This window comes from Trematomus bernacchii, unplaced genomic scaffold (genome assembly GCF_902827165.1).
Source record: "Trematomus bernacchii unplaced genomic scaffold, fTreBer1.1, whole genome shotgun sequence".
NCBI classification, from domain to species: domain Eukaryota; kingdom Metazoa; phylum Chordata; class Actinopteri; order Perciformes; family Nototheniidae; genus Trematomus; species Trematomus bernacchii.
Window position 1 is genome coordinate 490,194 of NW_022987519.1, and position 17,206 is coordinate 507,399.

Below are 17,206 nucleotides of genomic sequence, written 5' to 3' on the forward strand. Positions count from 1 at the left end.
CAGTAAACATACATAAAACTTTTACAGTAAGAGTGTGCAATAAATAAATTAAATAAAGATATTTTTAACCTGTTACGCACCATCCGCCCGGTACCGGCGGCGATAAACGCGTCATTTGCAGGAAACAACGTCTAAGGAATCTTAATATTGAATAAAACTATGAATGTGTTATATCCATGTAACGGGAAGAAACTCCGCTAACTGATCTTTTTTAAAAAAAATTAAAAAAAAAACCACAATGCTAGCACTCAGCCTCTGAATTAGCCACGAGCGAAAAAATGTAACCTAAAACGGCACTTAAACTCACAATAACTCCCTTATTACTTATCCTAGATGCACAGCCAACCACTCGTTTTTGGTGTCCTGGAGACACTGAATCTAACGGTGCCCTCCTCAACACTCAGTGATAAACATTCGCGACGCTATAAACGAAAGCGTACATCATAAACATGTGGAGCTAAGTAGCTGAAACGCTAACATGGCTTACCTTGGTCAAAACTGGTCTTCAATGGCATTCAAACGATAAAAAAAACGATGCTGCAGTTAATCCATAGGTTCATCCAATGTATCTGTGCCTTCTTTGAAATTATTTCTGATAATCCATAAGCAATAAAAACTGCTTTTTAGTTTCCAAACTCCAGAAGGAGAAAATCTGCAAATCTAGTTTCATTTCTAGACGCGCAGCCCCCACCTTTTCTCTTTACAATGAGTGTGGTGTGTGGCCTCCCCTTCGATCTATTGGCTCTAACGGTCAGAAAGGTTGTGTCACGATCCCAATCGAGCAAGGGGGACCAGAGATAGGTCCAAATCCACCCAAATGACCCCAGAAGTGGGGGTTTTGGCTAAATCTCTCTAAAAAGGTAAAATGTCACTTGTTTTGCATCAATCTTGATACAGGGTACTTATTATATGTTGTACTTTGGATTCCTAAAGCTTTAGTCTACTAACCCATCATCCAAGGGTAGTTTTCACTATAAGTAAAAATAATCTTTGGACGGACACTATAATTTACAGTTTTTTACTATGTAAAATCTGAATTTTCTTTAAAATAAAAAACATCTATATTGATTTTGACACTTCTACATCAACTCACAGATGTAACCTTGCTTGATAAAAGAAATTATTCATATAACCCTTTTTAGAAGTTAAGTTGTAGTCATTTGTTTTGGGCATGTCATTTTCGAGCCTGAAACATGAAAACAGGCTCAGGTTAAAGAAAAAAAGTCAACATTTAAAAAAAATATATAAGAAGTTCAATCTCTTTTATTTCCCCATTCACAATATCTTTAATGAAAGTCAAGAAAATAGTATTTAGTATAAACTTTTACATTTTTATGTAACTTTAAGGTCAAATAAACGAATTAAAGTAAATAAACCTCAATCTAAATTTCAATATAGTCTTTATATACAAATAGGTCAAAATAGGGAAATGCTGGAAGGACGGTGCGAGCTGGATTCACCTCTAAAATAAATAGACTAGTGCTCATTGTTGATCCCCCTCTGTCCTCTGCAGGGCTTCCTGAAGAGCGAGCGAGTTTCCCGGATGGTCAGAGCGGCGGCTGCTCGGCCAACGACTTCCGCGAGGTCTTCAAGAAGAACATCGAGCGGCGTCGTCGCAGCCTGCCGGAGATCGACGGCCTGAGCAAAGAGACGGTGCTGAGCTCCTGGATCACCAAGTACGACGCCATCTATCGCGGAGAGGAGGACGTGCGCCGGCAGCCGCAGCGAGCGCACCTGAGCGCCGTGTCCGAGCTCATCCTCAGCAAGGAGCAGCTGTACGAGATGTTCCAGCAGATCCTCGGGTCCGCAAGTTCGAGCACCAGCTGCTGTACAACGCCTGCCAGGTGAGACACACACACTTCATACACTGTATATTAAAGGTCACCTATTATGCAAAATCCACTTCTTCATGTTCTCTTCTACATCAACATGTGTCCTCCTTCTATGTCTCTTCTACATCAACATGTGTCCCCTCTTTCTTCATGTCTCTTCTACATCAACATGTGTCCCCTCTTCTTCATGTCTCTTCTACATCAACATGTGTCCCCTCTCTCTTCATGTCTCTTCTACATCAACATGTGTCCCCTCTTCTCATGTCTCTTCTACATCAACATGTGTCCCCTCTTCTTCATGTCTCTTCTACATCAACATGTGTCCCCTCTTCTTCATGTCTCTTCTACATCAACATGTGTCCCCTCTTCTTCATGTCTCTTCTACATCAACATGTGTCCCTCTTCTTCATGTCTCTTCTACATCAACATGTGTCCCCTCTTCTTCATGTCTCTTCTACATCAACATGTGTCCCCTCTTCTTCATGTCTCTTCTACATCAACATGTGTCCCCCTTCTGTTGTGTCCCTGTTCTCTTCTTCATGTCTTCTACATCAACATGTGTCCCCTCTCTCTTTTTGTCCTGATCCATTTTTATAAAAACCTGTCTGAAAATGAGCTGATCAGATTTTGGCCACTTTACGATGTCATAACGATTTTTTGGCCATTAGCCAATCATCAACCAATTTGTACATAGCTACAGTGTAGATATGTCAATGGGAAACTCAGGTCACAGGCTCCTCCAACAAGTGCAACATATATATAGGACATGATGAATGTAAACACTGAAATAATACGAAAAAAAGGCAGAGTTGGAGAGGAGCCAAAGGACACGGCAGCCATCATCACCGGCCGCCATCGTTTTTTTGGGTTCCTACCACTGTAATAAAAAACATTGATTTAGGCCGACTCGTGACTTGACAGTGAGTAAAGCTCTCACTGAGCGTCTCCAGACGATGTTATGAACCCAACAGGGTTTGACTTCTTCATGTATCTGTGACTTCCCACACGATGTCAGTGAGAAGGGCTGATTTGCCATGGAATAATGATTATATTATAGTTGGCATTTTATCACTCCTTTCCCCTCATCTGGAAGTCAATGGTGTTTAGATGTGTTTTTGGTTAGATGCTTGAATTGACTTTACCACAAGCTTACACATATGTTCATTTTGGGTTCATACCAGTGTAATAAACAGATTGATTTAAGCTGACTCGTGACTTTCCGAAGGTGTTTGACTTCTTCGCCTATCCGGTGACTTCCACACGATGTACAAGGCAGCAGAAGGGCTGATCTGCCATGGGTAATGAAACGTTGTTGTCAGACCTGCATGGAACTATGGGATGAAGAAGAGGCATTTGGGGGTCCTCGTTCCTCATTGTGACCGAATCAACCCACAGCTCTCTGCTTGGATGGACCCCACTGGAGGGGGAGAGGAAATCTGTGCCTCTTTGTGTTCATTTGGGTGAGCAGACTTTCTCTGAATCCCACCACCTGCAGAGGAGGAAGAAGTGCGTCAGTAATCCTCAGCAATCCTCTGCTGTTTGTTTCCCTTCACTCTGAACATAAATAGCTAGCATTTACAGATGTGCTTCACGGGTCCATTGAGATATCATCCTCTCCTGTATAACAAACACAACTGAGTCTGTTGCTAGGACCCTTTCTATATTTGTCCTCCTTCATTAGGCGCCAGAATAGAAACCGGGGGAGACAAAGAAGGAGCATGAAGCTTGTGTTGAACTCTCCACCTGTGTTTCCTGGGTTTCCTATAATCTCTGTGCCTCAGAAAAGCATGTTCACAACAACTTGAAATCTCTTTCATTACCAAACAGAGAGAGACCGTCAATGGTAACTTTTAAATGTTTCCACTCAGACCCTTTTCCCCCCCGTGTTTTGTGTGTTGAAGTGACAACAATTTGTTTTATAAATGGTCCTGCAATCTAGCAAGAAACGGGGGGGCAACGCATCACTTTGCGATCGACATCATCAAGGATAATGGGAATTCACACTTAGCTGGTGAGGGTGGTGGCAAACATCAAACAACAGAAGGTGAGCAGCTAGCTGTGAAGAAAAGAGAAATGTGTATCAGTTTAAGAGATGTTTTTCTCAGGAGTTGGTGGAGGACCAAACAGGAATAAGAAACGAAAGTTTAAAAAAGTCAGATTGTTTTAAAGTTGGAGAGATGTTTCGATAGCGGCAATGAGAGAACACTTTCTTTAAATATAGAAGAAAAGAAAAAAGGTAGCAATCAGTATAGAACGTTTATTCTTCTATTGGCTAGTGCTCCAACACATTGTACGTGATAGGATAAGGGGCGGGAATCTCTAAGCGGTTTGACCAATCACACAGAGTCCGGCCAGCTAACCATCAGAGCAGACTGGGCTCTGGCTCCTGACCTTTCTGTCCATAAGCCATCATTTGAAAGAGGAGCCACTCCTGAGGCAGCATGGGGCCGAGGATGTTTGAACTTGTGAAGGTTAATTAACCCTCGGGGCACGGTCAGAAACACGATCTGCTCTCTGTTACCTGGAGCGACAGCTGACATAAGGAGTAGACCTCGGAGTCCTTCCTGTTATATCACCGTTAGGAGGGGTTATAAAAGGTACCGTGCTCATGAAAAAAAAAGGGTCCTTTTAATATTGAGTATCAGCAGGAAGTCCTGTCTGGTACTTCATGGATAATGCAGCTGCACAGTGCACACATTAAAGTTATTACTATCAGTTCAGTATATAAGCTTGACAATTAAATAGCTCTTCATTGCATTAAGAAAAAAAACCCTGCATCCAATCTCTACCTGAAGGTTTCGCATCTCTACATCTTATTTGCGTATCATTACATTGCATGTCACTTGTTAGACGCTTTTATCCAAAGCGACTTACATACTCAATACTGTGGACAATCCCCACAGGAGCAATTTGGGGTGAAGTGTCTCAGGGACACGACATGCTGACTGCAGTGGGGTTTGAACCTGTGCTCCCCTGATCCGAACACCAACGCACTAACCCACTGCGCCACACACGCCTCCTATCATCTTTTTATTGTCGGGCTTTGGCCCCCTTTGATTAGAGTGGTGCTGGGATGATGTATTTTTGGGGCTCCCTTGACAAAAAGCCAATGGGATTTTGGATTATTGCAGAAAATAATCTCTCTGTCAAACAAATGTTTATGATGCTGACATGGTCACATTACATTACATGTCATTTGTTAGACGCTTTTATCCAAAGCGACTTACATACATTCAGTACTGTGGACAATCCCACAGGAGCAATTTGGGGTGAAGTGTCTCAGGGACACACTGACATGCTGACTGCAGTGGGACTCGAACTTGTTACCCCCTGATTCGAAGTCCAGCACACTAACCCCACTGAGCCACAGCCGCCTCACATGACTTCACGTCCCCCACCACTAAGCCAAAGGTGGCTAATGTTCGGTGTGATGTTTGTTTAGTAGCGTCATTAAGTCACTTGTTAGCGACTTTCAAAGACGCATAAAGACTTCAGGCATTCCCCAGTGGGGTATAGACTGAAATAGACCTCATTTCAGGATAACGACAAGAAACACATTAAAAAAAAAACTTTTGCTTTCAGGCTAAGGAACGGGAAGTATTAAAACACTGACTCATGCCTGGGTTTTAGGACTCATTCCTGCACCACTCTGTTTACACTATACATGACATCCATACACGGGAGCCTCTCACATTGAGCAGATACAAATGCTCTATATTCATTTCTTTGTCCTCCCAACTTCACTACTTGTATGGGAAAGTATTGTCACTGTACTGTCTCTTCATCAACATAACAAATTTGCTAAAATTGAAGAAGTGAGAGCAGAGGCGGAGGATACAAATAAAAGATTAGCGTGACTTAGCGAGTCAGAGAGGTGTGCTCCTCTGTCAGAGGGGGGGATGGAGGGAGATTAAGAATAGAAGAGAGGAGGACTTCCAGCTGCAGAGGGAGGGAGAGTCCAGGTGTTCATCTGCACTCAGAGGGACAAACACTGAGCCATTATCCAGAAACCTCTCAAGATATTTACTCCAACAAACGTCTGAGGACTTCAAAACAACCACTGGAATACTATGTGGTTCTAAGTATACAACTCTAAAGACAAAGATAGATGGTAGAAGTAAATCAATTAGTCCGTGGAAGCTTTGATTAAGAATTAGGGCTGCATGATTTGGAGAAAGATTCGGAGATTATTTTGACTGATATTGTAATTGCGTTATAATTCACTATTAAAAGTAATGGTTATTCTTGAAACTTATTTACATTATCATTGAAAAATATGTTAAAATTATTATAGTTTTATTTTCTTGGGTTAGGGTTATGGTTATGGTTATGGTTATGGTTATGGTTATGGTTAGGGTTAGGGTTAGGGTTTTTTAAGTCTGTAGAAAACAGTTTTGAAGGTCGGGACTCGTCTGCAGCTCCACAATACTTCATTCAGATATTTTCACATATTTTACCATATTTGCGCTTACTAGGATTTGGAAAATTCCTGGAAATTGGGACCACTAATAGTAAGCAGAACTAGCTATTAACACTTCCTGTTTGCAGTGTACCCATGAATATACCAACACCTATTACTGGATTACTTTAATACAAAAATAAACTCTGAAACCTGATCATTCTTAAGTTATAGTAGCATCATTGATCTATGAAGCGGATTTACAGTATTGATGTTTATTCATCATGGGCATTGGGGATAATGATATCTTAAGGAATTGTGAGTCCCACTGAATGTACAAGTATGTGTATCATGTCTTTGTGTTCACATTTGATTGAATTATGACTCGTATCTTTCTACACAAATTGCCCTCACATCTCCTCCCTCTCCGTCCATTCTGTTGAATTTTAGGAGTCCATTAGACTTTAGAAAATCCTGCAGTTTTTTAATCTGGCATGCCAGGTGCCACTCCCTCTTTATGCTTAAGTGTGAATAAAACATAATGTAATTAAACTCAGAGTTGTATTGAGTCGACAGTGAACCACGGGGACACATTGGAATAAAGTGCAGAGCCGTGATGATGCTATGAATACAGAAATGTATTAAGCTTCTTTAACATTCTCTGCAAAACCTTAGAGATCATTTTTCAAGTTGTTTTGATCTTTGTGGAAACCATAAATCCAGAGGTGGGAGAAGTACTCAGGTGCTTGTGTAGAAGTACTCAGGTGCTTGTGTAGAAGTACTCAGGTGCTTGTGTAGAAGTAGAAGTACTCAGGTGCTTGTGTAGAAGTACTCAGTGCTTGTGTAGAAGTACTCAGGTGCTTGTGTAGAAGTACTCAGGTGCTTGTGTAGAAGTACTCAGTCTTGTGTAGAAGTAGAAGTACTCAGATTGTACTTGTGTAAAGTAGAAGTACTCAGATCTGTACTTGAGTAAAGTAGAAGTACTCAGATCTTGTACTTGAGTAAAAGTAGAAGTACTCAGATCTTGCTTGTAAAAGTAGAAGTACTCAGATCTTGTACTTGAGTAAAAGTAGAAGTACTCAGATCTTGCTTGAGTAAAAGTAGAAGTACTCAGATTGTACTTGAGTAAAAGTAGAAGTACTCAGATCTTGTACTTGAGTAAATAAAAGTAGAAGTACTCAGATCTTGTACTTGAGTAAAAGTAGAAGTACTCAGATCTTGTACTTGAGTAAAAGTAGAAGTACTCAGATCTTGTACTTGAGTAAAAGTAGAAGTACTCAGATCTTGTACTTGAGTAAAAGTAGAAGTACTCAGATCTTGTACTTGAATAAAAGTAGAAGTACTCAGACCTTGTACTTGAGTGAAAAGTAGAAGTACTCAGATCTTGTACTTGAGTAAAGTAGAAGTACTCAGATCTTGTACTTGAGTAAAAGGTAGAAGTACTCAGACCTTGTACTTGAGTAAAAGTAGAAGTACTCAGATCTTGTACTTGAGTAAAAGTAGAAGTACTCAGACTTGTACTGAGTAAAAGTACAAGTACAAGATCTTGTACTTGAGTAAAAGTAGAAGTACTCAGATCTTGTACTTGAGTAAAAGTAGAAGTACTCAGATCTTGTACTTGAGTAAAAGTAGAAGTACTCAGATCTTGTACTTGAGTAAAAGTAGAAGTACTCAGATCTTGTACTTGAATAAAAGTAGAAGTACTCAGACCTTGTACTTGATAAAAGTAGAAGTACTCAGATCCTTTGTACTTGAGTAAAAGTTAGAAGTACTCAGATCTTGACTGAGTAAAAGTAGAAGTACTCAGATCTGTACTTGATAAAAGTAGAAGTACTCAATCTTGTACTTGAATAAAAGTAGAAGTACTCAGACTTGTACTTGAGTAAAAGTAGAAGTACTCAGATCTTGTACTTGAGTAAAAGTAGAAGTACCCAGATCTTGTACTTGAGTAAAAGTAGAAGTACCAGAGTGTAGGAATACTCTGTTACAGTAAAAGTCCCTGCATTCAAAATGTTACTCAAGTAAAAGTAGAAAAGTATTATCATCAAAATATAGTGAAAGTAGCGACAGTAAAAGTAGTCATTGTGCAGATTGGTCCATTTCAGAATAAATATATATGATATGTTTTATAATGATTGATCATGAAAGTGTTCTCAAAGCTGGTAAGGTGCAGCTAGTTTGAATGACTTTGTATACTGCAGGGTAGCTTGTGGATTTACTCCAGGTGGAACTACAGTCTGATTTAACACTTGATTATATTGTGAGTGTGTGGGAGAGACACTCCCTCTGGAGGGAACAGGGATTTTAGCCTTTGCAGACCATTTACATGCACTAACACCTATAGAACACACTAGAGGGAAGGGAACACCACATATAGACTATTTGTAGTTGGTTCCTGAGACTTGATGGCATAGTAATTATTACATATTAAGGTTTGGTTGTTTAACTGCTAAACTTGGTGACATTATATCTAATCAAAAGTAAATTAAGTTGAATAAAGTTCTCCTTGAGATTGTTGTCAGGACACGTGCATTTCATAGCTTTAAAAACTTCAATAAACATATTCATTACCAGGGGGAATTACTACAGGAACATTTTCAGTGAAACATTTGGACACGTTTGTTGTGAACGCAGCCTCAGGCATGCATTTTGTATTGCCATCACTGTTGTTAGTGTCCGTTCGGTTCCATTATTCATGAGTTTTATTGCCAGAAACACGGGTCCGCTCAGCTGAGTGGGGGTCCATTTGATTTCTGTTTGGTTCGTTCTGTTGTCGTCTCTCATTAGCTGGAGAGGCAGGTAGCTGCAGCTCTAACAAATGACCAGGCTGCTGCCCAATGTCCATAATCTGCTCCTGCTTTCTTCTTCTTCTTTGGTGTTTAATTTGTTTTAACCTGCATCTCCATGTCCTCCCTCTCTGATCTCCTTCTGATTGTCCGCAGTAAACTGATGGCAGGGTGTAATTGTGTCTTTTCTCCGTCACTCTTTCATCTCTTTGTCGGATGATTGGTCTGGGATCCGCTGTGTTTGTGCGCAGCAGGTGCTGGGTTTGTAATAAGACAGCTTTACCTCCAGGCTTTGTGCTCTGATACTACTGACGCTGTAGTGCTCACATGGGAAATGGACAGATCCGAAGATGAGTGCAGGGAGAAAAAGACTAAATATGTGTGGGCCGGTACAGTATTTACCTCATTGTTTTCTATTTATATCGACAATTTCTATATTTTTATTACAACACAGCAACACAGCAACATCACTAAAGTCCCTTTCCAACTACAAGTCCCAGAATGCATTGCTGTTAGAAAGAAACATCAAATCAGTGAGCTTCAGGTACAATAAAGGCGGCTGCTGTCGGGCTATAAACAACCAGTCTCACGGCATTATCGTGTTATAGTCACGAAAATAATTTTAACCTATTGATTCGTGTTCACCAACACGATTTAGCATTTTTTTCATTGTCACACAGAACGATTTAAATGCAATGTATTTCTATTGGTAGTATGTTTCGTGCCTGCAACACGTGTTTTTGTCCGGTCGGGTCTTGGAAGACCGGAAGCTGTGTGGTTCAATAAAAACATGTTCTTACTCAATAATCTTACCCTAAGCCTAACCCTATCCCTTTTATTTTAAATTGTATAATGTCGGAGTTTTTTTTTCCGTCAGTGAGGAAAAGAAATGGCTCAGAGCCTCAGAATACTGAAATCTGTATTTTATGTCATCTTTTTTTCCTTTTAATTTGTTATTATTTACATTGCTTTTAAAATCGTTCTGTGTGACACGAAAGAAATGGCGAATCAATCAATAGATTAATTTCGTGACTATAACACGAAATGCCGTGAGACTGGGTTGGTATAAAGCGGGGATCACCAACTACATTTGTCCAAGGGCCAAAATGTATCCAATAGACACTTTCGCGGGCCAGCACTTTTTATATATAGCCCAAGAATTTTGAAGTGAGTGAGGGGGCGAACGCACTAACCAACTCAAGCAAACGCCACAGTCACCCCCGTCGTGCGGGCCGGATGAGAATGTCTGGCGGGCCGGATGTGGCCCGCGGGCCACCAGTTAATGGTCACTGCTATAAAGGAACCACAGCACGGTCACATGACTTCACGTCACCACCGCTAAGCTAAAGGCGGCTGATGTTGGGTTATAAAGGAACTGCAGCACGGTCACATGACTTCACGTCACCACCGCTAAGCTAAAGGCGGCTAATGTTGGGCTATAAAGGAACTACAGCACGGTCACATGACTTCACGTCACCACCGCTAAGCTAAAGGTGGCTAATGTTGGGCTATAAAGGAACTGCAGCACGGTCACATGACTTCACGTGACCACCGCTAAGCTAAAGGGGGCTAATGTTGGGCTATAAAGGAACTAACAGCACGGTCACATGACTTCACATCACCACCGCTAAGCTAAAGGCGGCTAATGTTGGGCTATAAAGGAACTACAGCACGGTCACATGACTTCACATCACCACCGCTAAGCTAAGGCGGCTAATGTTGGGCTATAAAGGAACTACAGCACGGTCACATTACTTCACGTCACCACCGCTAAGCTAAAGGCGGCTAATGTTGGGCTATAAAGGAACTACAGCACGGTCACATGACTTCACCTCACCACCGCTAAGCTAAAGGTGGCTAATGTAGGGTTGTTTATTAAGTTACATGATGCTAGTGCTTAATGAGATGTTTCCCCTCCTCCATGTATGTTTAGATGAGTGTGTAAGAGTGTGTGTGAGGCTCTCTGACATGTTGCAGAGACTTTAACAGAGTTAACATGAAGCCTGGTCGTCATAGAAATACTTAGAGGCAAAATTAGAAAGCAGCCAACATAGAGCACATAATAGAAGTCATGGTAACAAAGCCAGCATGCACTCGGATCTGTGTGTTTTTCATTTTAGTGGCATGCAGTCAGGCTGTGGGTGGGTCAGTAATTGTGGAGGTCAGACTGAAGCACTCTTTTGTGTGCCAGTGAATCCTAAAATAAATACAGAGTTAAATCTCAGATCAGATGTCCGTTAAGGGTGTTGAACACATTTGCCTTCAGCCTCTGTTAAATCTGTTTCCTTGTGTCTTATTCTGAAATATATATGTTTTTGCAAATGGAGCTGTTGTTTAGGCAAGAACAAATGTATAGGGGCGACATTAAAAAAAAAAAAAACGACAATTGATTATTTTTTACAAATAAATAATATATAAATAGAAAGATATTATATTATGTATATAAACATTAGAAGTTAAAGGTGGGGTAGGTAATTCACTTCAGAAAGCACTTGTTATATTCCATGGAATGCTCTTAACATCCCGATAGCAATGAATACATTAAATGCTTTGACAATAAATACATTAAAATATTTCATCTGTGGAAGCCGTGGTACTGTAAAAAGCACGACCCAATCATCTGAGCCGGCCCGGCTAAGTAACTGGATGGCCTACCTGCCTGTCAGCCTTCCATCTGTGCACAAACTTATCTCGTGCCCTCATTGGTCATGTGTGCGTTCGTGTGTGTTGGAGGAGGGGCTCTGTAAGGAAGTGGTAGATTTTCTCCGGTCGTGTATTTTTCAATTCTAGCGCACTCGAGCTGGTTTCTCCAAAATTACCTACCCCACCTTTAACGTAAGAATGTGCAGTTAAAACATAAAATAAAATAAAAAGTGTGTGAATTAAGGACAGAAAAATAAATGTATAATAATTATGATAATAAATATTATAAAATAAATCAATGAAAAATAAATAATATGCAGGGTAGCGTCTCAAAATGACATCACATTCTTTCTTTGCTATGCATGGTGTGGGTGTGTGTTGAACCTGTTGTGATTACACAGACTGTGGTGTGTTTATCGCAGGACTGTTAATTGGATCGAGTGTAATTAATGAGAGACACCAGCATGAATGCAGAGTAAGACAAGCAGCCATTGTTTCTTCCTGACCACGTACAGTAATCTCACACACACACACACACACACATCACAAACACAACAAACACACCAGAAGCTCTAAAGAAAAGCATCAAAACTTTAATAAAATGGCAAACTCTATAAAGTTTCAAAATCCCAAAAGGTCTTGAATAACATATTTTCAAACTCCATACCTCACATCAATTATGATTTAAAAAAATAAATTATAGATTCTTAATAATTATTCAAATCATAAACACCTTATTCTTACCACCCTCATCAACACTGAATGCCTTTCAGAAGATAAACATTGAATAATTAAAACATCATCACAAGACATTTAAAGTGCATCTGTCATGTCATATTGAGGCAGTTTATTTCGACCCTCCATCCCTCTGATAATGAAGTCCTGTATTCCTCCTCAAAAAAAGCGGTGTTGTTGATTAGTGGCGGCAGTGATCAGAAACGCCCGCAGAATAAATCTAAATGTCTCTCCGCACACGGATCCACACCGACAGACTTCTGATACTTTTTGTCAGCAGAAACTAAATCTGTCAAATCAGGCGTGAAAATCTCCATGCCTCTGCAATTAGTGCAGCGGATGTCAGCCCGACAGGAAGTGGTGACAAGAGGTGACGGCAACGCTAATTATTTTTATCTATCACCCAAAATACTTTTCAGATAACTGTTTTTTAAAATATCTCCGGGGCCTGAATGTGTCATTGATTGCTGTCAGATGCTACAAATAAAATCTCAAACTCCCCTTTACAACATGCACACGTAGAAACTATCTTCAGCAACACATGCAGCATTTCGAAAACATTCAGCAACTTGAGGAAACATGCGCAGCGTTTACTAAAAAGCTGCAGATTACAAAACGCTGAAGAAGCTCAAAAGACAACGGAGACCAGGGGACACTAAAGAGTGACGCGCATAGCTGGGAGACCACGGGACACTAAAGAGTGACGCACACAGTTGGGAGACCAGGGGACACTAAAGAGTGACGCACACAGCTGGAGACCAGGGGACACTAAAGAGTGACGCACACAGCTGGGAGACCAGGGGGACACTAAAAAAGTGACTTACACAGCTGGGAGACCAGGGGACAATAAAAAGTGACGCACACAGCTGGGAGACCAGGGGACACTAAAAAGTGACGCACACAGCTGGGAGACCAGGGGACACTAAAGAGTGACGCACACAGCTAAGAGACCAGGGACACTAAAGAGTGACGCACACAGCTGGGAGACCAGGGGACACTAAAAGAGTGACGCACACAGCTGGGAGACCAGGGGACACTAAAGAGTGACGCACACAGCTGGGAGACCAGGGACACTAAAAAGTGACGCACACAGCTGGGAGACCAGGGGACACTAAAGAGTGACGCACACAGCTAAGAGACCAGGGGACACTAAAAAGTGACGCACACAGCTGGGAGACCAGGGGACACTAAAGAGTGACGCACACAGCTAAGAGACCAGGGACACTAAAAAGTGACGCACACAGCTGGGAGACCAGGGGACACTAAAAAGTGACGTACACAGCTGGGAGACCAGGGGACAATAAAAAGTGACGCACACAGCTGGGAGACCAGGTGACAATAAAGAGTGACGCACACAGCTAAGAAACCAGGCCTCTAAAAGTGACGCACACAGCTGGGAGACCAGGGGACACTAAAAAGTGACGCACACAGCTGGAGAAGACCAGGGGACACTAAAAAGTGACGTACACAGCTGGAGAACCAGGGGCACACTAAAAAGTGAAGCACACAGCTGGGAGACCAGGGGACAATAAAGAGTGACGCACACAGCTAAGAAACCAGGGACACTAAAAAGTGACTTACAACAGCTGGGAGACCAGGGGACACTAAAGAGTGACGCACACAGCTGGGAGACCAGGGGACAATAAAAAGTGACGCACACAGCTGGGAGAACCAGGTGGACAATAAAGAGTGACGCACACAGCTAAGAAACCAGGGACACTAAAAAGTGACGCACACAGCTGGGACGCTTGGTGACGTTCAGGATAATAAGGCTGAACAACTGTCTCCGTCTCAGAGTTAGTCGTCTCATACTGTAACTGTCAGTGTTTGTCAGTAAATCTGTAAATGACTAGGTTAGCTACGTTAGCTAGCTAGCTTACAGCAGATCTGCAGTAACATCAGAAGGAGTCATGTGATCACATTGTTAAAATAAGACCATAAAACATTTTAGGTAAGTTCCAACAACAAAGACAGTTGTTTCAACTTTACAAAGTACGTACATAAACAAGCACTTCTTTATAAATGAATTTTTGGAACATACTTCCACAAAACTGTTCTTCTGTAGCTCAGTTTGATTTTTATTTCAGAATGTGCTGCTCAGCGTTTTCTCTCCACGTCCTCTGAAACTGAGACGGCTGATTTCTAACTGATTTTCTGCTCCCCGTTTTAAAAACAGGCTGAAATTAAACAGCTTATCTGTCCTCCTGTTATCTCCTCTGATGGTCCCACTTGTCTCTTTGGCTTCGAGACTATTTCCATCAGAGCTGCTTTATCTCAGATTTTACTTTGCGACGCCTCTGTTCGTTACTGATTTGTGAAACGAGGCGCTGTTTTCTGCACACTCAGCAAACCTCGTCAAGTTTCCCTCTGCTTTCATCTCCTCTTTGAGTCTCGCTGACATCAAGTGAAACACACCATCCTCTCCTCTCACATGAATCTATTCATAACGTTTTAATTAATGAACATATAGCCGCTCATACAGTCTGATAAAGGGCCGCCCAAACCAAGAACCATAACCATTTCTAAGTTTGATTGTGATTTGCACAGTAGCTACAGCTGAGTTTTGGCAATACAAATCTGAGGTCCAAGGCTTTCCCAACATGACATACAAATAATTGTTGAACATAAGTGTCTGATTCAGCCACGCCCAGGTTGTCTACGTCTGGGCACTGTCGCCTAGAAAAGGTTAAAAAGACGTAATAAAAAATATGTTGTTTTAACTTAAACACACACTACTTAGATTTGACTTTACTTAGTTAAAGAGGACATATTCTGCTCATTTTCAGGTTGATTTTTCTATGTTTGTGTCTCTACTGTGACATATTTCCATGCATTAATGTTCAAAAAGCCCTACAACCTCACAAAGGATTTTATGAATATCTGTCCAGTCATAAAGTCAAATGAACTACTGAGACAGTGTTAAAGAAGTTTAGAGTTTTTCCCTTCACTTCAATATTATATTTAAGCAATAGCTCACGACAGGGCCGTGGTATAAGGGGGTTGTCGACCCTCCGCTTTGCGTCGGGCCGAACCACGCCCCTTAGCTGTGATATAATGACCATATATCACAGCCTGAAGTCAGCTATTGCGTTTATAAAACGGTTACCAAGTGTGGCAATATGAAAGAAAAATACACACTCTAATTTAAATAGTTTTTATTAGTAAATAATGATGTTCAAAATAAAATAGTCCCTCCGTTGCCTTCTGCACGAAACATAGTGCGAGGTGCAACAACACTAACAGCTAGCGAACATATTAGACAGAGAGCGTTGATCCATTATTTGGCTATTTATTTACATTAATGTGTATGTTGCTGTTTATTGTGCAGCCACTGAAAAACTGTCCAGCATCAGTAGCATGGCTTACGTGGTTACTTGTATAGGTTGAGGTTGTTCTAGGCTGTTGCTTGGCGTGGCGAGAATATTGCTCCACTTTCTCCGGTCCCAGAGATTGGGCTTCCAGTAGCTCTGGAGAGAGCTTTCGCACCTGTGGCCACTGACGGTCATAATCTCTCTGCTTTGTTTCAAGACCCGCATCAGAAAGCTTTTGAATGGTGATACTTTTCCAGTTGGTCTACCTGCTCTTCACGTAGCTCTGCATGTCGTCGTTTAGGTGCTTTTTGTTCTGGAGATAGGCACTCCTCAATCCACTCCTCCATAGTAAGACCCCCCCGGAGGTCAAAGTTAACCTTACATGTTTCCATCTTAAGCTTTGTTAGTTAGTTAGTTTCGTAACGGACGTAATGTAACAGTTGTAACGGTTGTTGCTTTTCTCAGACGCGGAGGGATACATGACTTGTGAAAAGTAACTACAATTCTACCCGTGATATACGCTCATTATATCACGGCTAAGAACCAATCAGATTGCTTGATTGACTTGTCCGTTTTATAAAATATATTAAATAACTTCAACAGAGTGTTTTTTGCTGTTTCAGATGAACTTGAGTGAAACACCTGAAGCTTTAGCTCCTAAACTTTTCCAAAGTACACATGGTTGTCTGCTCTGTCATTGGTCCAGAGAAACGATGAAGTTGTCAAACCTCTAATTTCAGCGCCTCACTCCTGATTGATAATTAACCGTTGCCTGTTACCACCTTGGGTTAATCAATAGACAACTGAGCATCCTTTAAATCCACTTACTGAGAGTGGATCCCCCCCCCCCTCTCTGATTGTTGTATTGACCCCTTGGCTCTCTGATGACACTCGTTGTGTTTCTGATGTTCCTCTCAGCTGGACAACGTGGACGAGCAGGCGGCTCAGATCCCAGAGAGCTGGACGGGAAGGCTGCAGCTGGCCGAGAGGATCGGCAGGGTGAGAACACACTGAGTTAATATTAATTAAACATAAACTCGTCACATATGAACTTGTTAAAATCAGAATTAAAAAACTATATTGAAATTGGCTTTCGTAACTCTCGCTCCATTTTGGATATATACATATAATTATGGTCGGCCTACAGATATAAATCAACCATGCATCACTCTACTGGTGAACTGAATTAATGAGTTGTGTGTGTGTGTGTGTGTGTGTGTGTGTGTGTGTGTGTGTGTGTGTGTGTGTGTGTGTGTGTGTGTGTGTGTGTGTGTGTGTGTGTGTGTGTGTGTGTGTGTGTGTGTGTGTGTGTGTGTGTGTGTGTGTGTGTGTGTGTGTGTGTGTGTGTGTGTGGTGTGTGTGTGTGTGTGTGTGTGTGTGTGTGTGTGTGTGTGTGTGTGTGTGTGTGTGTGTGTGTGTGTTGGTGTGTGTGTGTGTGTGTGTGTGTGTGTGTGGGTGTGTGTGTGTGTGGTGTGATCAAATCAGTTTTATTTATAAAGC

General features: G+C 41.5%; 1 protein-coding gene across 1 annotated transcript in view; it reads left to right on the forward strand.

Annotated features, from left to right (window-relative positions):
- Positions 1-17,206, forward strand: part of cadps2 (Ca++-dependent secretion activator 2) — a 216,586-nt gene that overhangs the window by 73,656 nt on the left and 125,724 nt on the right. The window contains 4 exon segments of the mRNA XM_034116812.1: positions 1,514-1,544; positions 1,547-1,801; positions 1,804-1,844; positions 16,625-16,705. Coding sequence (XP_033972703.1) covers positions 1,514-1,544; positions 1,547-1,801; positions 1,804-1,844; positions 16,625-16,705 — 408 coding nt within the window.